Source organism: Paroedura picta, chromosome 3 (assembly GCF_049243985.1).
Source record: "Paroedura picta isolate Pp20150507F chromosome 3, Ppicta_v3.0, whole genome shotgun sequence".
Lineage (NCBI taxonomy): Eukaryota > Metazoa > Chordata > Lepidosauria > Squamata > Gekkonidae > Paroedura > Paroedura picta.
Window position 1 is genome coordinate 116,819,807 of NC_135371.1, and position 23,607 is coordinate 116,843,413.

Consider the following 23,607-nt stretch of genomic DNA (forward strand, 5'->3'; position numbering starts at 1 on the left):
CAGGTTGTAGTTGCTCCAAGGTTCTTCCCAATGGGAGCCTTTGATGGGCTGGGAAGGGCAGTATGGGGTACAGTGGGCGGCGTGCCGGGAGGCCATGCACAGCAGTGGGTGGTAGGTGGGGTGGCTGGTTGTTGGGGGGGGGGGGCTGGCAGGTGGTTGGAGCACCAGGGCAGTGGAGGCACAGATCAGGCCCCGTTGTACACATGGCACCTTTCAGCAGGGAAGATAGCGGGGCAGGAGTGGGGGGGGAGCGCAGTCCTGGGTGCATCGGTATGGGCTTCACAAGTGACAGCTAACCTCAGGCTAGACGGTCCTCTGGCAGCGGGGCTGGGAAGGGATGGTGGTGTTTGATGTGGGGTGTCAGCAGTGGTGTTGGCTGTTGGTAGGCTGCCGCCAGGGCCACTGGGTCTTAGTCAGGCATGTGGGCAGGTCCTCGTTGGCACCCCCCTCCTGCACTCTCCCCAGCAGCCAGGCTCACCTGCAGCCAGACTGATAGGGAAGGGGGGTGAGCGTAGGGGCTGGCCTAATCAGGGTGCAGCCAGCAACTCTGGCTGCACCCTGATAGGCCCGTATTTGAGTCTAGACACTCTCAGCAGGGACGGACATGCTCCTCTCATGGGGCGTTTCGCAATTATATAGAGGAACCCTGGATAAGGATAGAGGAACCTTGGATTGTGTAATTGAGTCATTATGGTGATGCGTTATTATTGTGTAATTTTTTCCCTAAAGCTCCCCATAGGCCCATTATGCACAGGCCATGAGGCCCGCACTGGTGGCAGCAGCGCTTCAGTTAAAATCACCGAGAACGCACACTGCCACCACGAGTGCAGGCACCTCCCAGCCCAGCTTCCTGGGTAAGCCGGGGCTGAGCCAGCCCGGCGCTGTGCATAATCGGCAGCGCCGGGCTTGTCGGGCCACCCAGCCTTGACCTGTGGTGTCCCTTAAGGTAGCGATCCCCAACCTGTGGGCTGCGGACCACATGTGGTCCTTCGACTGATTGGAGGTGGGCCCCGAAGGACGCCTTCTCCCCCTCCCCCCGGCCCTTTACTTCATCCCCCCCCCCCAGCCCTTTACAACACACTTCATTGTTGTGGCGTGTCTATATCTTATTTTGAAGGGATGTTTAAACATGACCATAGCGATCAGAGAGCATTAGGGCAGTGGTTGAGAGTAGAGGAGTAAACTACCCCCCCCCCACCGGGCCTCAGTAAAAGGCATTGAGTGGTCCCCGGTGAGTGGTCCCTGGTGATAAAAAGGTTGAGTGGTCCCCGGTGATAAAAAGGTTGGGGACCACTGCCTTAAGGGACACCGCTCGCCCCTGTGGGCTCCGTGGTGGCACAGAGCTGGCAGGGGCGACCCCCTGCCCCCTGGCCCCTCCCCACCTCTCCTACCTGCGCCGCTGCACTTACCTCGGCCGGGCTTCCTAGCTCCGGCATAAAGCGCACACGCTACGCCGGGGCAACCCAGCATGCCTCACTCCCGTGGGAGGAGGAGCTGCCAGAAATGACGTTTGTGAGTAGAGTCAGACCAATGCTCTGATAGGGGACAGCCCAGCTTTCCCTCTTCCTAACAGCCCTGTGGGGAATTACAGCTGGTTGAATCCCACTGCAAAAAAGGGAATGCTGGTTTTCCCACATTTCTTTGCAGCAAGGCAACTGATGGTAAGAATTGTGCCAGCTCTGGGACCATGCCAACATCATCAGGAAGCGGGAATTAGCCCAGTGACCAGGCAAGCTCTGAACCATGGAAAATCCTGCATGCAGAAAAGGTCTGTTTCAGGAACGCTGGTACTACAGATAAGTTCCTTCCTAAGGATTATGGCTGTACCCACTGGGTCACAAAGAGACCAATGGGATATGGTTTTTTAGGAGTTTGAAGGATCCCAATTATCTATGGATTATAGTCAGCATTGTTGTCCATGTAGCTCAGCCAGCTTTACAATTTCCAGAATGTCCCAGTAGTTGATGACCAGGTAAGCCCTAGTGGATGTATACCCCATGGATCCCATGCAGATTCATCCCTTGCTGACTCACAGTCCTTCTTCTCCTACTTACTTTCATCATTAAGACGATGGTGTTGAGAGCAATCATGGCCATAACGGTGTACTCAAAGGGTGGTGAAACCACAAACTGCCACATACGATACTGAAAGCTCTGCTTATTCTGTGGCATGTGCCGGGTAAGGGGCTTGGCGCTGATGGCGAAGTCAATGCAGGCTCGCTGTGAAGAAAGGATAGTGAAGAAGGTCAGGGCTTTCAAGAGAAAGTGTGGGTTCTTTCCTATTTTGGAGTCCCTAATCCCAAACAAATCCCTTCAGAAGTTGTTCAATGCACAACATTGTCCCTCATTCTCTAGTTCTTGCTCTCACTGACCAAATGTCTAGCCCTTCTTAATTCAGAGTTAAACACAATAAAAGTTTCTTGTGGCACCTTAAAGAATAACCCTTTTATTTTGGTTTAGGGATTGGAAAAACCTCAGTGTGCATAGTAGGGTTTGTGCCTTTGCAAGGATGCATTATCCTTGGGGATAAGTGTAGAACTAAAAAAACATTAAGGCCACCAGTATGTTTAGGGCTGTTCAGAACAGACGTTGCAGCAACAGGAAGCTTTTACATGTGATAAATCACTCCTTCAGACTCTTAACTGCTGCTACCTATTGCTATAAGACAATGGAAGTCTGCATTAGATATTAATTTTTGATGCAAGCTTATCCATACCATTGTCTTAAAATGCCTGCAAATGTATTATGGAAGAAACCCAGCACGAGCTGGCCTCGGGAGTGGCAGGAAATAAATATAAATAATATATAAATAAACAAATCACAGGAAATAATGTAGTGTTCTTTGGACCTCCTTTTAGAATTTGCCATGCCCAGGCCTTCCCAAGGAAGAAGGTGCATACCACTATTTTAAAGTTGGCTTTAAAAATTTAGTACATAAACCTAAGTTGCAGAAAATGAATGTGGGGAGAAATTCTTAAGGAACAGATTCATTGAAATCACTTTTTAAAAACAGTAATCTGTGCCTATGCAGCTTCTAGGCTCATTTGAATACAAATGGTAAATTTTAATCTCAGAGGAGTAATTTTCTATACCCTCTCAACTAAACAGGTTCAGTGGGGCTTGCTTTCCATTGGATCCTCAGATGTCCTTCCTTTGAGAAAGCACAACTGGATGAGGTAGACTGGGACTATTTCAAGAGATCAGAAACAGAAAAGATCTGCACAGAAGTAGGAGCAGAATCTCCTCTCTTTCATAGACAAAGGAGGCACAGCATACTTATACCAACTCAATGACATACTTCAGGAAATGTCTTCAGATTGTCTCAAATTTATAGGTTGCAGCAGCAGGTGATACTGCCAAATTCAGGGGACACATCACGACTAAGGTATTATAATGCAGGGAAATAACCACGGAATATTTGTGACGGTTGTATTTAAAAGTGTGGGTTTATCTTAACTGTGAATAAACTGGCTTACAGCAGATGTGACTTTTTAAAAAGAGTATACACACACACTTTTTAAAAAGTGCCCATATCTATATATTCACATATATACTTTTTAAAAAGCCTTTGTACTGTACATTTTATTAGTTTCATATTTTTGATATTTTTGATATTTTATAGAATATCTTCTGATGACAAAATGTTTGGGCTTCTGAGTATTATTTTCTATAGGCCTGCCTTTTTGCAGTTATTAATGGTTTATTTTTTGCTCAGAAAATTTTCATTACTAAAACCCACATAACTCAATCTACCCATTAGAATGTGGGTGTGTGTTAAATCCCTCACACACCGCAATGCAGATCTTCCTTCTAGCTAGTTTCTTTCAAGAGCAGCCCAGGAGATCCTTTCTCCTCAACTTTTCTTACCTTTTGTCTTTTAATCCCCGAACTATGATCATTTCCTATTTCTCTCTCTCAGTTTACAACTTGTTAATAGGACTGAACTCCTGAGTAGGTCCTTAGCCTCTACATCTGGCTGGAGGAGGGCTTCAAACCCTGGGTCAGCTTACTCCCTGCTTCTGCTCCTATATCTCCAACTCAAATGACATGGGTCCTCCTCCAACTACCTCTGTCTCTTCTTCTCCGAACATCGATCTCATTCCTGTGTCCCACAGACTCAGTGCAGTGGAAATATCGCCCCTTTGTTTTATAAAACTTGTTTTCTCAGTTTCACAAAAATCCCATTCTCCCTATCCCAAGGTATCAGAATATCATCCTACCAAACCACAGTTTTGAAAACTTCATGCAAAAATGAGGGGAATCTCTCTGGGTTCAAAACAATTCCCCCTATTCATTGTGGGAACAAAATTTTCACTTGATGTTTCCCATGGCACCATGCCCATCCCAACATGTGCCACACCTCATTCTTCTCCAGGCTGTACTCTTCCATCATCTTGTCCCCCTGCTCCTGGAAGGTGATGATGATTAAGGCCACAAAAATGTTGACAAAGAAAAATGGGAAGACCACAAAGTAGACCACATAAAAGATGGACATCTCCATGCGATAACCAGGGCTGGGGCCCTGATTCTCATATGTAGCATCCACTGAGTTCTTGAGGACTCTGTATAAAGGACAAAACAAGGAGAGATGGAGATAGGAAACAGAGAGAAAACAGAAAGAGCCATGTGAATGACCCATTGTGCTCACTATTCTACCTGTAACAAGACTGCCATCTGAGGGGTCTGAGATGGGTTCAAATGTAAGACGATTTGTGACAGTATGCCTTACGAAGTTCTTTCTGGATTTCTACTATGCAAAAGCTATTTATAAGCCAGATTGGGTGGCAGCTACCAGAACGCAGTGAAAGAGGCATAGTGAGAGAGAGGGAGAGGAAGGGAGAGGAAGGGAGGGAGGGAGAGAGGGTGAGAGCAGAACTATATTTTCTTTTGCATGGAGAAAAAGCAAGTACTTTTGTGTACTCTGGACGGTTTTCCTATGTGGTTGTCTGTATAACCACTGGAACTTCTGAACCTGAGGTATAGTCTAACTATTCTGTTCCCCAGGTGTAAGCAATCTCTGCTATTTTGCACTGGAGATCTATAGTACATAAAAACCTGTTTATATACTTATATGTGTTGGACTTTATCTTTTAGCAAGAGCCATCCACAGACTGTCAGTTAAAGGGTTAAACTGTTTGTTTACACTTGTTACTAGTGGGTCAGGCAGAGTGGGTCGAATGATCTGTTTTCAAATGTAAATTTCCTAGCTGCCTGGCCATGTACACAAGTTTGGGAGGAAGAGATAGAATTCTACTTCCTCCCATTGGCCCATTATGCACGGCTGCCGAAACGGCGATTTTGGGTCACATGGAAAACGCGGAGGGGGAAGAAGCGAAGCAAACCGCTTATGCACGGGACGGGACACAACGGCGGCAAAACCCAGAGTAACCAATTATGCATGCGGCGACCCCGGTGCCGCTTCTGGTTGTGCCCCGGTCACCCGGAAGCTGTGCTTTCTTCCACGTTTCGCTAACGTGGCTTTTTTGGCGGCATGCACCGAAACTGCGTCCGGTTGCAGCTGGCTTCGTGTGTTATCAGTGATTTTAGTCGCCGCCATTTCACACCGAATGTGCGTTATTCCTCCCGTGCATAATGGGCCATTGTTTGAGAAGCTTTCTGCTTTAGGCTGAGAAGCAGATCCATCTTGAATCTCCACCATGTAACAGCTAAGGTAGAAAGCTCCTGAATGAGCTGTAGGTAGCAAAGTATTTTTCTTGTTTTTTAACTTCCAGTTCCCATGCCCTGTTTAGCTAGTAAAGTTTGTCTTTTTATACACAGTAAATCTGCCTTGTCTGGTCTCATTATTTATACAGGAACTCTGCTAGATTTTTCCCAACAATATGCCACACAAGAAACTATTTCTGTGGTTTAGGTATAACTGTTTTGCCTATAAGGAACAAGGACTCACCCCTTGGCTCCTCTGGAGTTACTAGAGCACTGGAAAAAATGGGATTAGCATCCCAATGCTTTAACTTTTTTAGCCCTCCTAATTTAATTAATTTGCTCAGAATCCTGCACAGAAATAAGAAAGGCCCAGCACTCTGAAATCATAAACTCCCAATCAAAACATTCTGCACCTCTATCGAAATTACATGCTGACCACTTTCAGTGATCTCCTATCAACATAGTAAAAACAAAACGTTTACCTCTTTCTCCTCCTGGGACTGTATTTTAATGTGGCAAGAGCAAACCATGGTTACTGTACACATCCCTGATCAAAGTTGCTTAGAAATGCAGCAAGTCCATTAGAACTGTCTGTGCTGGACCCAACAAAGCATTAATCTAACCCATCCCTCCATCTGCAGCAACAGCCAGCCAGATGCCTCATCACCTCAATATATGAGTAGAGTTCCATTTTCTTGAATTACTTACTGTGGCCAGCCTTCTCCTGTGGATACAGTGAAAAGAGTAAGGAGTGCCCACAACACATTGTCATAATGAAAATCATATTTCTTCCACTCTCGTTTCTCAGCCTTCACTTCATTGTTTTTTTCATAGACAAGGTACTCTCCCCTTAGGAAAAGGAAATGCACAAGGAACATTTAGAGGCACACAATGCTCTTTGAGAATGGTAGAGAAGTTCTGCTATAGGAAAAGTGACTTCTCTTCCAGTGACTGAAGCTCCAGTTCATGTGACTGAATCGAGAAGCTGTGATTCATTTTATAACATTATGATGAAGTTAATTCTAATGGAGCCAGCAATCATATTGCCTGGAGGATGATCCCCAGGTTCCCAGCCAGGGGTGATGCAATATAATACGCTTTCCAACCTACCACAGAATTCTGTAGAGAAATTTTCCTACTTCTGAAGTGGCCCTGTGGTGGACACTACCAAATGAGACTACCAGGGCAAACAAGATGATGAGCCAGCTGCTACTCCCCTAAATGGAGCAGCCAGAGCAACCAAAATGGTACCTGAATCTCTCAGGGTGAGAGATTCTCACCCTGTTCTTAATGAGGGTACCACTGGATTTTTGTTGAATTTAGCAATGAATTTGTTCAGGGTTACAAGGAACCCTTTTGCATTAGGACAGGATCATATATCTAGATTTAGGCATACATTCGACAGTACAAATTTATTTAGGATTGGGCAGAACAGCTTTTCAAAATCATGACTTTTGCACACAGAGATGCATTAGGGCCAAACCAGGTGAGATGCTGGGAAAATCTGTAATCAGATCTCTAGCATGTTTTCTTAATTAAAAAAATAGAATAAAAATTAAAAAGGCACATGAAAAACAGAATAAACGACACCATATTACAATCTCCACTTGATCTCTTATCTAATACAGAGCATAAAGCCAATTATTGATATAATCTATATAAAATTGCCAAAGGCCTTGAAATTCTTCCAAAGGTCTAGTTACCAAACTTGTAACTAGCATGTTTTCTTGTCGCAAACAGCAGCTGTCCCTCCCCACCCTGTATAAATTGGGACTATGGAATGGAGGAGATCACTCTTCCCATTGGTACTGTTTCCCTGGTATAACCTTCCACCCCTAAGCTGTTATCCTCTAAGTTTGTGAAACATCTAGTTTGCCAGTTAGGAGCCAATATTAGAATTGGGAAGGCACCTGAGACTGGACCATTTCTGCACAACAGCAACCCCCCCTCTCCATCGGCATTCTTTAAAAATTGATGATGCAAAACTTTCTGCACAAAATTTTGTCTCCCCAGGAGTAGATCTTAATTTCACAGCCTTCTACCCCACGGTTTCCAAATCCTTCTTTATGGCAATGTTCTTCCTCCCTGAGATCTTAAAGTGCAGTTTTCCAGTGAGGAATTCCCAAATTCAAATTTGGTTTCCGTCCGTGCCACAATTTTGTGTGATCAATGATACATGTTACCACCCTCCTGCCCCACCTAAGTTGTCCCCGAGACATCTGCAATTTTTGAAACATAATACAGATTGTGTTATGATACAATTCTTTCCATTAATATATAGCAATGTTTTAACATGGGGACAAAGTGAGTAGTGACGTTACATTTAGTGTGCTTCATAATCATTGAATAACTGTGTTATACACTGCTGTATCAGTTTGTTGATCGCCAGCCATTTGCTTAGTTGGTGACTAAGGAGAAACAGAACAAAATTTGAGTCCAATGGCATCTTTAATACCAACAAAGTTGTAGAGGATTCCTATTTCATTGTCTGAGGAAGTATGCATGCACACTAAAGCTCACACCTAGAATAGAACTTTGTTGGTCTTAACTCAAATTTTGTTCGACTACTTCAGACTCCACAATACATTCAGCCCCCCTTTTTTTTTTGCAATGTTATGATGTTACATCATTACTGTATATACGAAAATAGCAGGTTCTGTCACTGACAAAGTACATGATGACACATTTAGCACACATGTTAATGTTTTGGTTTTGTCAATTCATTATGCCAATAAAGGTATTCTGATTCATTTAGCATGCTTCATAATTACTGAATAAGAGTTTTATGAATTGGTGTATCTAGTTCATTGATTACCAGCCACTGGAAATGACAGCAATCTAGCCTTTTTACAATGTTATGAAGCTATAACATTAATGCACATGTGCAAAAAAGAGAAGATTCTGACACTGAATCTGCACAACCACTTTTCAAAGGAAGAGCAGGACTCATGGGGAGGGTTGGATTTGAATTCAAAAATTCCCCCAAATAAAAGGAGGGCCACTAAGTTGGAACATGAGCTGGAGATGCAACTTACTGGGAAACAGTGGTAACACTGTGGTGTGGAGAAAGTCTGGGAAAACAATGCCAGGAGAAATCTGCCCCCTCCCCAATTACCATACTCCTAGTCAAATTCCCACGGCTCCTGTGGGTATTTACCAAGGAAAACCAGGCTGGATATTCAGGGCATTACCGCACCACTTAATTATGGTTGATTTCCATGAGATACATTTCAAAGAATATGTACCCAAGACCCAACCTGTGCACACTTTTCAGTCATATGTAATCCGTGTGTCTTCCTCTCTTTCCGCGTTCATTGTTCTGTACATGTACAAAAGATCTTCAGCTTTCCTTCCTGCATTGTTGCTTTGAACAGAAATGATCTAGGAAAGGAACTATTTGCCTGCTGTGAAGGGGAGCACATAGAAATGTGGTGTGCAACAGGCCCGGTAGCACTTTTCCAGGCAGTCTGTGTTCACAGAAGCAGCATATGTGGCAAGGCTAAAGCTACTTTTGCATTTAAACTTCAAGTACAACGATATAGGCTAGATATCAGGAAAAAAATTTTCACAGTCAGAGTAGTTCAGCAGTGGAATAGGCTGCCTAAGGAGGTGGCAGTCTTCAAGGAAAGGTTGGATACACACTTTTCTTGGATGCTTTAGGATGCTTAGGGCTAATCCTGCGTTGAGCAGGGGGTTGGACTAGATGGCCTGTATGGCCCCTTCCAACTCTATGATTCTATGATTCTATGTGTGATGTGGTTCAAGCTGAAGTGAGAACAAAATGTGTGGGCAGACAGAAAACCACATGAGTTGCACAGTGTGCACAAGCTAGATCCAGGGTTCTCATCCTTTTATCCCCAGGATGGTGGCCCCAGATGCAGAATAACATCAGAGAAATGGAATCTACATACTTGCAATCCTTTTCAAACTCCTTGGACTCATCAGTGCAGAAGAAGAACTTGCCCTTGAAGAGCTGGACAGCCACCACAGCAAAGATGAACATGAAGAGCATATACACAATGAGGATGTTGAGGACATTTTTGAGCGAGTTTACCACACAATCAAAGACAGCCTGGGGGAGAAAAACAACAGAGGGCTTTGATAAGGGTTGCTGGCTAACCACACAGGTATTTTCTGCTTTCAAACTATCAGCTGTCTCTCCTGAAATTCAAAGCGGTGATTATGTTTTACAAGTGGGGACTTGCAATATGGGGGGGAGGGGATGCCTCCCGCTCATCACTGCTGCTGCTGGGCTGGCACCGCTCCTCCATTGCTGCCTCCAGGCCCAGTTCCCATCTTCCATTGCCAGGGTTGCTGTGGTTCTCCCCTCCACCTTGCCTGCTTCTGCCACTGGACTCTGTCAGGATCAGTGCCTGTTCTCTGCCATGTTTTTATGTTAACCTGAGTTTCTCCATGTTTTCTTAACCTATTTGTTATCATGATTTGCGGTGAACTATTTGTCTTTTGAACCCAGCCAGCGAGGCCTGCTCAATGTAACAATAATGGTTATTTTGTCAGTGGGTGCCAAGCGGTCCAAGGACGCTCCAGAAGTAACACTCCCTGGCTAATTGCCCAGCCGGGCACCTGGAGCTCTTCCCCCTCCCCTCTGGGAACCTTCAAGTTTTGGGCGGGAGAATTCTCTTGAAAAGCGCTTGCTTTTGTATTGTTCGGCAGATTTGACTTCGCTAGTAATAGTGACTGAAATAAACTTCCAATAAAGCTTTCTTTTTATAGAAGTACGTTGTGAGTTCTTCTAGCGCTTGACATTAAGTCAAATCTCACAACACCTTTCTCCTGGCACCATGAGTGGACAGGGAGAAGGTTTCTTTTATAGTGATCAGGAAGACGAGGGGGAGATGTACGCAAGTGACATCCAGGATGATTTCGCGACATCGGGATCCCTCGGCCTGAGCGGGGCCTCCAGGATGGCAAGGGCTTTAGGTGCCTTCACCCCGGGGCACGCTGAATTCTTGGAGCGGCACGTCACAGATCGAAAGTGGCTGTCCAAGTACGACAAACCCACTGGGGATGAACTGTGGCCCGTTGGCCTGCCCAGGGGGGTACCCGACCGTGGGACTGCGACGGCACTGGAGGTCCAAGAGCTTCAGAACCAAATGAGCCGCGTGGGTGATTGGCTGCACTTGGTGTCTGGAGAATTGGGGCTGGATTCCCAGCAAGAGGCACGACACCTGCTCCGCGATTTACAGGCAACCTCTGGGCGACCTTGAGCGTGGCTGTCTCCTGCGGCGCACTCAACCCACAGAGGCCACATGGCGGCAGCGGGTCCCTCCGGGGGAGCAGGAACGGGTGCCGGTACCAGTGGAACGCAAGGGGCAGCAGGACCCTCGTCCTCAGAAGATGAGGGACAGGGAGATGCCGGCTTGGGCGCAGGGGCAGCTGGTGGAGGGCCAGAGCCGCCGGCGGGCGCCCCCAACGGGGGTGCTGGAGGCGACGGCGGTGACGGTGGTCTGGGCGATGGTGGCCAAGGCGCTGGAGACGGTGATGCTGCTGCTGCTGCTGCTGCTGCTGCTGCTGCCGCCCCTCCTGGAGATGGAGCTGGGGCGGGAAGAGGAAGGTGCCCTAGGGGAGCTCGTCCTCGTCCATGCGGACGGGACCGAGATTGGGTGAATGCCCCGCCAGCACGCCTCCCCAACTCCGAGGTGCAGAGATTCGGCGTTTCTACCGTTTCAAGACCCGCTTCACCGGGGACCCAGGAACCTTCCCAGGTTTCCTTGTGCACCTCCAGGCGTACATGATGGATGTGGGCTTCACCTTCCAGGATGATGCAGACTGCATACGTTTTGTGGGAGATTGCATGGATGGAGAAGCGGCAAAGTGGTTCATCGATCTCTACCGCTATAATCCCAGGGCGGTGAGGAGCTACGATCGCTTCATGAGGGCAATGTGTGAGATGTTCGTGGATCCATTTGAGCGCGAGACGGCGGAGAACCAGCTCAAGGCAATCAAGCAAGGCTCCAAGACAGTGGCCCAATACTCCTGGGAATTCAGGAAACTGGCCGCCTCGGTTCCTGATTGGACCGAACCTCAGAGAGTACATGCTTTCCATGAAGGATTGAGCGAGACCCTGGCCTGAAAATGCCTGCATCTTGACAACCCGAAAACCATGATGGGCTGGGTGCGGCTGGCAAGTGAAGTCGAGCAATGTCTGCTGGTGGTTGCGGGTCTTGGTGGTAGAAAAGGGAAAACGGCCCCAAAGACCTCCACTCCCAAGGAGCCAGCGCTGAAAGGAAAAGTGGATGCCACGGAGCGAGCTCGCCGTCGGGAGAAGGGGTTGTGCCTGGGATGTGGCCAAGCTGGGCATTTCCTTGAGCAGTGCCCCACCAAGAAACCGGCAGCGGCCGTGGGAGAAACTCACCCAGCGGGAGGATCAGGAGCGACTGCTCGAGCGGTTTCCGGAGGAGCAGTGCCAAAGAAAGGCGCTCCCAAGAAAAGTGTTCGTTCCCTGCTGGCACCAGCCAGCAGTTCGCCCTCCGCCCGGGATTCCAGCGACAGTGGCCCGGCTGAGGAACTGAATTTGAGCGAGCAGTCGGGAAATGAAGGCGACCTGCTGTGAGAATGCCCCGCCAGCAGGTCCCAGGCAGGGGCAAACGTTCGGTGAGTGCTCCCCCTTTGGTTCTCCTCCCCGCCACTTTGACTGAGCCCAAATCTGGGAAGCAAGTAGGGGTGCAGTGTATAGTGGACTCGGGTTGCACCAAAACCTTGGTGAGCCCCTCGATGGCCGAAACTTTGGGGGTTGGTAAGGAGCCCCTAGAGACACCCTTACGCATCGCCCAACTGGATGGGAAGTGCGCCCCGGGGGGGGGAGGCGACTAGCAAAACGCTCCCTTTAGAACTGGACATAAAAAAACATTGGGAGCGAATACAACCAGTGGTGGCCCCCCACTCTGCCTTCCCGTGTATGCTGGGACTGGATTGGCTCCGCGAGCACGACCCCACGGTAGAGTGGAAAAAGGGGTCAGTGAAATTTTTAGATCCTGGCTGCAAAGAGCACCGGTGGCCCGCCGCGAGCGTGGCGACGAGTGCCCCTCCCTTACGGCAGTGGTGGCAGAGGTGGGCGACAGTGAGTTGCCAAAGGAATACCGAAACTTTCGTGATGTGTTCGCTGAGACTGAGTGTAACCAGTTACCCCCCCCACACACACACACCACAAAACTGACTGTGCAATTGAGCTCAAGCCGGGGGAACCGCTCCCGAAGGCTAAACTTTATTCCATGAGCCCCAGAGAGATGCGGGAATTACGGGACTTTTTGGACAAGAATTTGGCACGGGGTTTTATTCGACCAGCCACCTTCCCGTTGGCTCCGCCAGTTCTTTTTGTAAAAAAGGACGGTTCCTTGCGTCTCTGCACGGATTACAGAGGGCTGAACGCAGTTTCCACATGCAATGCATACCCCTTGCCTCTGATTTACTGGGACATTTGGGGAGGGCGAAAGTTTTTACTAAGTTGGACTTGCTGGAGGCTTACTACCGAGTGCGCATAAAGAAAGGGCATGAATATTTGACTGCGTTTAACACGCCCTTGGGCCAATTTGAGTACATGGCCATGCCGTTTGGCCTCGCCGGCGCTCCAGGCGTGTTCATGAACATGATTGATGAGATTATGCATGATTTATTGTACCAGGGGGTCCTGGTTTACATTGATGACATTTTGGTGTATTCTGACAATTTGGATGAACACGTGTCTTTAGTTCGAGAGGTGCTGCAGAGGCTCCGCAAGCACCAGTTGTTTGCCAAGTTGTCTAAGTGTGAATTCCACCGAGACTCTGTGGAATTTCTGGGCTTCCGGGTGTCCAGTAAAGGGATAGAGATGGACCCTGGGAAAGTAAAAGACTTGTTGGCATGGGAACCCCCCAAGAAACGTAAACAACTCCAGAGCTTCTTGGGGTTCGGTAACTTTTATAGAAAATTCATCCCCAATTTTGCAAAGGTGGCCCGGCCCTACCACTGACGGCCTTGTTGAAAAGAAAAAATGGGGGAAAATCGGCGGCGCGTCCCAGCGCACCTTTGAAATGGATGCCGGTCTGCCAGAGCGCCTTTAATAGGTTGAAGGCGCTGTTTACTTCAGAGCCAGTTTTGGCGCATGCGGACCCTGCCAAGCAATTCACGGTGCAAGTAGATTCCTCGTACGTGGCCATGGGGGCGGTAATCCTCCAAGAAGGGGGGGATGGCAAACTACACCCCATCGCTTATTTGTCAAAGAATTTTTCGGGTCCTGAACAGAACTGGGCGATTTGGGAGAAAGAGGCTGCCGCCGTTAAATTGGTATTGGCCACCTGGAGGCATTGGTTGGAGGGGGCGGCGCTCCCCTTTGTAGTCTGGACAGATCACAAAAACCTACAAGCCCTCAAGCAGCCCCATTCCCTGTCTGCCAAACAAATGAGGTGGGCGGAGTTTTTCTCCCGGTTCAACTTTACTCTCAAGCAACTGCCAGGGAAAATGAACTTTTTGGCCAACGCGTTGTTGCGGCTCCCACAGTACAATAGCAAACGAGACCCATTGGTGGATACTGTATTCACGCCCTCCCAGTTGGGGCTGGTGGTCATGACACGCAGCAAGGCAAAGGGAGGGATCCCGTTCCCTGGTGGGTGGGTCCAAAAGGACGTCCTTGCTGACGTGGAGTTTCAATCGCTTTGCTCGTCCCTGGAGGAGAAGGGGGGCCTATTTTTGAAAGACAATCGTTTGTATGTCCCTTTAGGGACCAGGGCTGATGTTTTGAAACTATGCCATGACTCTAAGGCTGCTGGCCATTTTGGTTTTGTGAAAACGCTGCAACTGGTCAGGAGACATTATTGGTGGCCATCCTTAAGGAGGGACGTGGAGAATTACATTCACGGGTGCCCTGTCTGTCTGACTTCCAAACCAATGGGGGGTAAGAAAAGGGGCTTGTTGCAGCCGTTGCCCACGCCATCCCGTCCCTGGTCGGATGTCATGATGGATTTTATAACGGATCTACCCCTCAGCCACGGAAAAAGTGTAATTTGGGTGGTGGTAGATGCTTTCTCCAAACAAGCCCACTTCGTCTCGTGTAGTGGGATGCCCTCAGCTGTGAAACTTGCATCCTTGTTCATCACGTACGTATACCACCTACATGGTATCCCTAAGAGACTGCTCACAGATCGTGGCCTGCAGTTCATTGCCAAGTTCTGGCGGGAGCTCTTGAGACTCTTGGGGGTGGAGCAGGCACTTACTTCCGGGTATCATCCCAAAACCAATGGACAAACAGAAAGGGTGAATCAGATTTTGGAGCAGTACCTCCGCTGCTTTATAAATCACCAGCAGAATGATTGGGTGCCTCTGCTCCCCTTAGCTGAATTTGCTTACAACAATGCATCGATAGGGGTGTCACCATTTAAGGTGGTTTATGGAGCGGACCTGTTAGCGGTTCCCACTTGGGAAATCACGTCCCCCGATGCCCCAGATGTCCAGAAATGGGCTGGTGAAATCTCCAAAGACTGGCCGGAGATCGTTTCGTGTTTAGAGGAAGCCAAGCAAGCCTACAAAGCCCAAGCTGACAAAAAGCGGGTGGCCAACCCATCCTGGACAATTGGGGATCAGGTTTATTTGTCTACAAAAAACCTGCGGTGTCAACAACAGTCCCGCAAGCTAGGGTCTAAGTTTGTAGCTCCATTTTGAATTTCCAAACTGATAAATGATGTCACTGTTGAACTTGCCTTGCCAAAGACTTACAGGAATGTGCACCCCGTTTTTCATTCCAGCCTGCTGAAATGTGCCCCACTGCCTGATGTTTGGCACCCTCCCTTGTTGACGCCTGTTCCTGTTTTCATCGATAAAGACACCCACTATGAGGTTGACAAAGTTTTGGACTCCCGCTGGCACAAGGGTCAACTACAGTATCTAGTTGAGTGGAAAGACTTCCCCATGGGGGATAGAGAGTGGGTCGGGGCCTCTGACATCAAAGCGCCCCGGTTACTTCGTGCATTCCATCGTGCTTTCCCTTTGTGTCCAAAGCCTGGGGACGCGGGTTGAGGGGAGGGGGCCATTTTTGGAGCGGAGGAATGTCAGGATCAGTGCCTGTTCTCTGCCATGTTTTTATGTTAACCTGAGTTTCTCCATGTTTTCTTAACCTAGCTTGTTGCTGCTGGGCCCCTATGTAACCCTGGCCCATTATATTAGCTGTCTGCTTGAAATGGAAACCTGTCTGCTGTGTATTTGTTATCATGATTTGCTGTGAACTATTTGTCTTTTGAACCCGGCCAGCGAGGCCTGCTCAATGTAACAATAATGGTTATCTTGTCAGTGGGCGCCAAGCGGTCCAAGGACGCTCCAGAAGTAACACTCCCTGGCTAATTGCCCAGCTGGGCACTTGGAGCTCTTCCCTCTCCCCCCTGGGAACCTTCAAGTTTTGGGCGGGAGAATTCTCTTGAAAAGGGCTTGCTTTTGTATTGTTCGGCAGATTTGACTTCGCTAGTTATAGTGACTGAAGTAAACTTCCAATAAAGCTTTCTTTTTATAGAAGTACTTTGTGAGTTCTTCTAGCGCTTGACAGACTCCCTCGCTGCTAGCTTGTCAGGGGGGCACTGAGAACTGCCACACCTACTGGCTCTGTGGGGAGGAGGTAGAAAGCTGCAATTCCACGCTTTAATCCTATGTTGTTGGCTCAGCAATGAGACAGTAAGAACCTTTGTACTTCCCTACCTGACTCCCTGTTTGCCAACTTAATGTATTGTTCCATGTATTGTTTATAAGTTTAATGTAAACTGCCCTGAGCCTCCGGGGAGGGCGGTATAGAAAATATAATAAATAAATAAATAAATAAATAAATAAATAAATAAATAAATAAATAAATAAATGAGTGGGTGGGGGGTCCTCCCTGGTTGTTGGCTTGGTGCAGGGGCAGTGTGGACTCCTGCAGCCTCAGTCAACTCTCCTTATCAGCTCAGGGGGTGGCAGCAAGGACTTCTTCCCCTCGGTCACCACTGGTGTGCCCCGCCAAGGCTCTCCTTCACCCCCATTACCAATGAGTCCTACATAGTTCCCAGCCTCTACCAATGGGCCTACCAAGGGTTCCTCCCCACCCCATGTGTCTCAACCTCTGCTGAGGTTTCCTGTTGCCACCTGACACAAGTTTAGCAGAAAATCTCTTTTGTGGTTAGATATCCATAGATCAGCTCACATTTGGCTATTATATTAAAAGATATTAATGCTAGTGAGTATCCTCAGAAAAGTATAACCTATTTTCCCTAGGTTACCACCTTTTTATATGGCAGAGCCTGTGTGCCATTAACAACTACATGATGAGAAGAAAGTAACAGATACAGCTCATCCAGGTACGAAGTGCAGTGAAGAGAAAGACTATGTTATCCCTATTAGGAAAAAGTCACAGAGGACAACAGGTTCGTCTGTGTTTGCAACCTTTTATCTCAGAGTCTTTTCTACAACACGTGTACGCACACAAATAAACACATCCTGGTCTCATGCAATTGAATGCGTCCCAATTTAACAGAACGGAATGTACTTCTCTTCTGATTTACCTGGTCAGAGCCTAGCTTTCTCTGGCTTCTGGAGGTATATTAGGATCAAACAAGGTGTGATGTTGAGGAATACGTGGCTGGATCTTTCATGGATATTGGAATGGCAAGTAGCAGTCTTTGTGCACCTGTGATTGCCACTGGGGAGCCATTTCCCCAATGCCGTCACTCCCTGCCCTGCCCTTGCATCAAGCTGCTGTTTGCCCTGGGAAATGGGAAGCTGTGGGGCATCCACAGACTCTGTATTACTTCTGATCCCAGGCAAATAGTAACTCATGGGAAGAAAGGGGTGCTTAGGTCCAAAAAACAGTACTGAGTTAAAATTCCTTTCACCCCACACTGCAGCCCAGATTAAAATCAGACACGTATATTCCGCTCCCACGGCAACGGCTACTAACTCTTAAAATGCCCAGTCAGGTTGCATCAGAAAGCCCCCAAAGTCAAATCTAATTTGTTTGTAACCTAATCCTAAATTTTATCTTTTAAAAAATATAGGATGTGACCATCTCAGGATTCCCAGCCAGGGATCTGCAGCCTTTCTCCTCCTGCCTTAATGGACTCGGCCAGAAGCTAGGGAATCAGCCCCTTCCATTGCTCTCCCTTCCAAGCATGAGTGAGGGCCATTCTGCACGAGTTCAAAGTAGCAGAAGGCTTACAAATGGTAAACGCTACTAATTTGCTGTTCCGCATGACGTCACACACAATCTGCAACAGTCCTGCAACACTAGCGCGAAAATCGCTTCATTGTAGCGATTTCTGGTGAATCCAGAAAAGCGGATTCACCCTCAGAAAATCGCTACACTCCTGCCAACAACCTGCAACACTTGCGAAAAAGACCTGTGCGTTCTCAATGTAGCGGCTGCAACAAAGTCCCTCCCCCTGGCTCTTTCTTCCGAACTTCCGGCGAAGCAATTGCCATTTTTTTCCCCTCAGAGCGAGCGGGGAAAGCAACGAACCAGAGAGGCTTCTCTGGCTACAGTCTCTCCACAGAAGTGCTTTAAAGCTCCCCTAAGTCCCCAAGCAGAACACAGCCCCCTGTTTGCAAGTTCCCTTTATTTTCAGCCGAAAATCGCACCCGTGCAGGGGGGGGTCACTCAGGGGAGCATGGTAATGATGACTCGCCTGCTCACATGCCAGCTAGATGGGTCTCTATGTTAGGAAGAATCAAGGCATATTCGTTGCAACGTGTGTGTTTTTTTTAACCTGTGCTTAAAGGGAAAGGGGCTTTTCCGGAGCATGATAACAACCGCCCATTGGCTGTTCATTTGATGGACAGCCAGGGGCGGGAACAAGCACCGAAAAAATCGCTTCCTTTCTAGCGATTTTGGCGAGACCGGAAACCTGTGGGGAACGAATGAAACGCTACTGGATTCCACTACAAATGCAGGTATGGATTCCACTATTTAAAATAGTGTTTCTGCTTTGTGAAACCAATTGGCAACATTGGTCTTTGTGTGGAAAGGCCCTGAGTTCTCTTGTGGTTTTATGCTTGGGCGGGGAGAAGCCTGCACACCTACTCTAGCCTTAAACCGCCTCCTGTCTCTCCCCCCCCAGTCCTTCTTGAATCTTCCTGCTAATATGGGTGGCGATGTCACTTCTGGAGACACGTCACTTCCAGGGGAGTAACAGGGAGAAGAAGTCAGCTGATATCACTTCTGGGGCACCTTGAAGCCTGAAAAATTATTTCAGGGGCTCCTCCACAATCAAAGGTTGAAAAAGGCTGATCTAGAAAGTTGTGAGATTGAGGGATGGAAGGGAAATAGTTTTCTGGAATTTTATGTGCACATACAATTGTTTATATAAATTTAAAATAAATATACATGCTGCTTAGAGTTAAAGTCCATTTGCCCTTCTGCATTTAAGGATTTCACTTCTAGAGACACAAGGAAGAGGGTAACATCAATAAGCATCCCAACATCCCTCAAAAGGCAAAATAGGCATGGTAATTTACCAAGGACAAGTATTAAAAAATATAGACAATCTCTGGCAAATGTTAGTTGGGGGCATATGTAATTTTATCCCCGGTTAAGCAAAAAGGCACTCCTTCCTTCCTCTATAGTACTAATTCCACACCTCTTCATAAAAGGGTCTGTATCTTCTATTCACTGAAACATACCCCTGTTGCTTCCTTTTTTCAAACCACTGCTGACTTATTTACCCACTTAAACCACCCCAAATCCTCTTTCTAATTTCTCCATCAACCACCCTGAACTTACCTTGAGCTTTGGCAATCGCTTGATAGTTTTCAGGGGTCTGAGGACACGAAGGACACGCAAGGATTTAATGGTATTGATGTCTTTCCCTTTGCTGCCTCTGTAGAGATATGTTGGGTGGGGGCAGAAGAGCAGGAAAAAACAGTGAGGGGCAGAAGAGCAGGAAAAAACATCTTTGCACAAAACTAAGCTGCCAAAGGAGCCCATACTCTGCAGCCATTTATGGGCATCGCATTCGGGAATGCCACTGAGAACTCCCTTTCTGTCATCCACATTTTTAAAAATATTCTCCATTTTATTGATGCTAAGCTAAGCCTATTCCCCCCCTGAATTAAGATGTCATCTTAGAGGCAGTTCTGTTTCATCCTACCTACTGTTCCAGTTAGCATTTCATTATTTTAATTATTTTAATTCTTCGTGTTTTTTTATGCTCTTTCCTTCCACCCCCTACTGCATCTTAGAATGCCTTTTCATGATTTGTCCTTTCACACAGTCAACTTTCATCTACCTGCTTGAGAAATACTTTAATCGAATGGGGCTTTCTTAAGATGCCAGAGAAACACCCAGTCAGACTTGTAGCACGTATTCCACATATTAGAAAAAAAGCTGGTCTTTTTTTCTACCTGTGATGCTTGCTAAGAGGATTAGTCTTGAGTGCTGCTAGATACAGCCTCTCTCATTCATTTATTGCCCATTCTTTCAGAGTCTTCCAGAGATATGGAACAGGCTGTCATTTGAAGTTGTATCAGGGCACGAAGAGCAATCTGACACTCTTTAGGGCGCTTATTTAGACCAACCAATATGAAGCACCGAAATATCATTACAAAGTCCTGAAATCAGCTCCCATTTCTTTCTATGTCCGATCCTTGCTACATCCCTGCCTGGCTGGTAGGCTACAATTACAGGCTCATTATCATTTTTTCCCATGCATTCACCAAACTATGAGCTGTAGATATCACAGAATTCAGAAAGGGAAAGAAAAGATAAAGAACTCCAAGCACTTCATCAACATCTCTCCCAAATGGTTTCAACAGAACCTGTCTTTTATAGCTGAGCAACAGCATAAGGAAGAACTGACATGGCTAATGTTATGTAGATACTTGGGGAGGGATGTACATCTGTGTAGGGTTCCCTTACAGCAGTTTAAACATGCTAGAACTTTCATAAGAGTGAGCCTAAACAGGTTGACATTCATGGATGAAGTGTAACATACATTGTATGTTTTCTTGTTTGCTATCTGATACTGCCTAGTCCACATCTCCAGCCCCACTTAGATCATCTTATCTCCCAGTCTCAAAATGTAATACTTAAATTTCTCAGTCCCCTCCTTCAGACTATGTCAATGCACACAATTATATAAAAGATCTTGCTATTATGGTACACGTTCAGGTAACATCTGGATTAGATTACTGCAATCTGCTCTCTGTGGGGCTGCCTTTGAATACTGTCCAGAAGTTACAGTTGGTACAGAATGTTGTTTTGGACAGGAAAGGGTCATAGGGACCATATCACTCTAGTCTTGTTCCATTTACATTGAAGAAGAAGTGTTGGCTTTTATATCCCACTTTATACCCCACTTTTATACCTCACTACTCAATGAGGCTTACAGTCACTTTCCCTTTCAGTTTGCTTCTGGGTTCTATTCAAGGTGTTGGTATTGACCTTTAAAGGTCTGTATAGCTTGGGACTGACATTCCTTAATGACCACCTTCTCTCATATGAACCTACATTGGAGACCTTATTTCAGTTGCACCCACCATCAGCGACTAAATGAGTGGCAACCAAAGAAGCGGCTTTCTCAATCATGGCACTAAAACTTTGGAGCTCTCTCCCAGGGAGATTCATAGGGGTGAAGAGGAGCAGGTTTTTATACCCCACTTTTCTCTATTGTTTTTAATTGTGCTGGTTTATTCCACATGTAAGAAAACTAGTGGAGGAAGAAGCTGTAGCATATAACAGTACTGACAAATAGTGCTCTTTCTGCTACAGAAATTCACACCACTGTGAAGAGCAATAGGGAAATGTAGCAGCTTTTCACAGATACATTCTGTATACCTACCAGAATGGGATGAATGCAGGAAGCTTACTACAGAATTACTACAGAATTGCTCCAGAATAAAAAGCCATGTAGACCTCAAGGAACATCTATAGAACCATTCTATTTCTGAAGCAGAAAAGTCAATGCATCCTCAAAGATACTGGCAAAAAATACTGCAAGGGCATTCTGGTTATAGAATGTTACCAATATTAACTTGTGAGATTCAGGAAAAACAAACAATGAAGTCTTCGGGGTCTGTACCCCTATAGAACGCTGGTGGGGGAGCTGGAATGTCTGGATGGTTGTGGTGTATGGAAAGCGTCCAGGAAACACATTCTAGCCTAGCCTCCCCTATGACAAGTTAGCTTTCTACTCAGAGCTTTCTCACTTGCTCTACTCCTTATTTTGGTGTTGGCACAGGTCTTCTACATGCCTGCCCTCACTGTGCATTTTCTCAGTTGCAGAGTCAGTTTATTTTCTTCCACACATGCCTTCAATAGTGAGGATTTTCAAAGGCGGGTGCAATTGTCACTGGTGCCATCACAGTATATACCCCCTTTTAAAAAAGGCACTAAAATATTGATGTATCACTAGTGTGTTGTAACAACAGGGTCAGCAAGTTGTTTGAATTCCCAGCTTTCATTTTTAAAAAACTGTCTCTATTCCCTTCCTTCACAGATATAGAAGGGAAAAGGCATATCTCCAGCAATATAGAGATATTTCAGTGTTTTTTTAAAAGCAAACATCACTTGACTTCAGGGTGGGGAGAGAGGGGGAGTGGGTTGACTATGACAATCCAATAATCATACAGTGATGAGAGTGGCTGGAACAAGGAAAAACCAACAGAACCTTATTATTTTATTTTTTTACATCTGCAAAGACCAGGTTTATTCTTCCTCTACTCAAAGATGCCCCTGAAAGCATGGGCAGAGGAAAAGTCAGGTTCCTCCTGTGGAGAGGAAAGGTCCCTGTAGTTAAGTATGTTGCCAAATAAAAATGCAATAATAAATAAATAAATAAATAAAAATATAGTGCACACATATATAACTCAAGGGGAAGACTGCTGAAGCTACATCAATGGTGATTAATTACACATTTTAAATTTTGAACCCTAAATTTTAAATTTGGAGATTCTTTTACTTACTATACTATATTCTAGTAAATGTTTATATCTCTGTTTTAGAAAATGTTTGTAGCTGGCCATAGTGCTGTATCAAATAAACTAAACTAAACATAACCTTATGCAAGAGGGAAAAGGCAACTCAAAATAAGTTCTAAGAAAAGATTGGGGTAAAAAGAACCTGAAAAAAACTGGGTGAAAATAAACAAAAGGCACAACAATGTTTTCAGGCATCAGGGGACAAAACAAATTACAGTGGGGGCCAAAATCGATGAAAAAGCCCAATTTGAAAAAGCTCTCACAAAGTTATTTACTGGGGAGGGGGGGGATTCCAATAGCATTCTGAAACAGTCCAGTCCTGGGACATCTGTACCACATGCTCTATCTGTGAGAAGCATGATGTTTGAAAACCTTCTCTCCAGTGGTAAGCTGTTGGAAGAAATTCCAGTACTGACCTCCATGCATGACACACGTACTAAGATGAGAGTATCACGCATACTAAATGACACTAGAAGCAACTTCAACTGCCTTCATGCTGTTTGCTTCTAACCTAATCACATTTGTTTCTATTGAGAAAAGGGAAAGATGAGAGGAAATTTGGAAAAGACAAATTGTTTTTGAAATCTCTGTTGCATTCCTACTTCGGAAGACTATATAAACTGCTCTCCCCATCTTCAAAGGATGCACAAAAAGCCACCGCAAATATGTCAAAAGTGGGATGTGCAGTGATGTGGTAAATGAGATACCTACTCAAATGTTACCATCTGCATACAAAGATGTAAACTGAGAATAGCATGATGGATACATTGATAGCATGTATATTGCTGACATACTGTAAAGTGCATATTTTCTCTGAACTTTATGTAATATTCAGCTCCGATACCTGTGCAATCACAATGACTTTCCTAGGTTAAAGAAATAAGATTAATCTTACCATTAGTGTGAATATAGGACTTTTATTCTAAGAAGCATTCTACTGCTACAATAAGGCTACTTAGCTGTCAAACAGGGTTTACATTATTCCAATGTTCAGCCACAATCTTAATGCTAAACAAGGAGAACT

General features: G+C 46.2%; 1 protein-coding gene across 14 annotated transcripts in view; it reads right to left on the minus strand.

The window, feature by feature from the left end:
- The window catches only part of CACNA1A (calcium voltage-gated channel subunit alpha1 A), a 406,947-nt gene that overhangs the window by 88,762 nt on the left and 294,578 nt on the right, over positions 1 to 23,607 (minus strand). For all 14 annotated transcript variants that reach the window (XM_077327283.1, XM_077327280.1, XM_077327282.1 and 11 more), the window contains 5 exons: positions 19,390 to 19,486; positions 9,575 to 9,735; positions 6,372 to 6,512; positions 4,360 to 4,561; positions 2,055 to 2,219 (listed from right to left, as the gene is read on the minus strand). In XM_077327283.1, the coding sequence (XP_077183398.1) occupies positions 2,055 to 2,219; positions 4,360 to 4,561; positions 6,372 to 6,512; positions 9,575 to 9,735; positions 19,390 to 19,486 (766 nt within the window). The remainder of the gene's footprint in view (positions 1 to 2,054; positions 2,220 to 4,359; positions 4,562 to 6,371; positions 6,513 to 9,574; positions 9,736 to 19,389; positions 19,487 to 23,607) is intronic.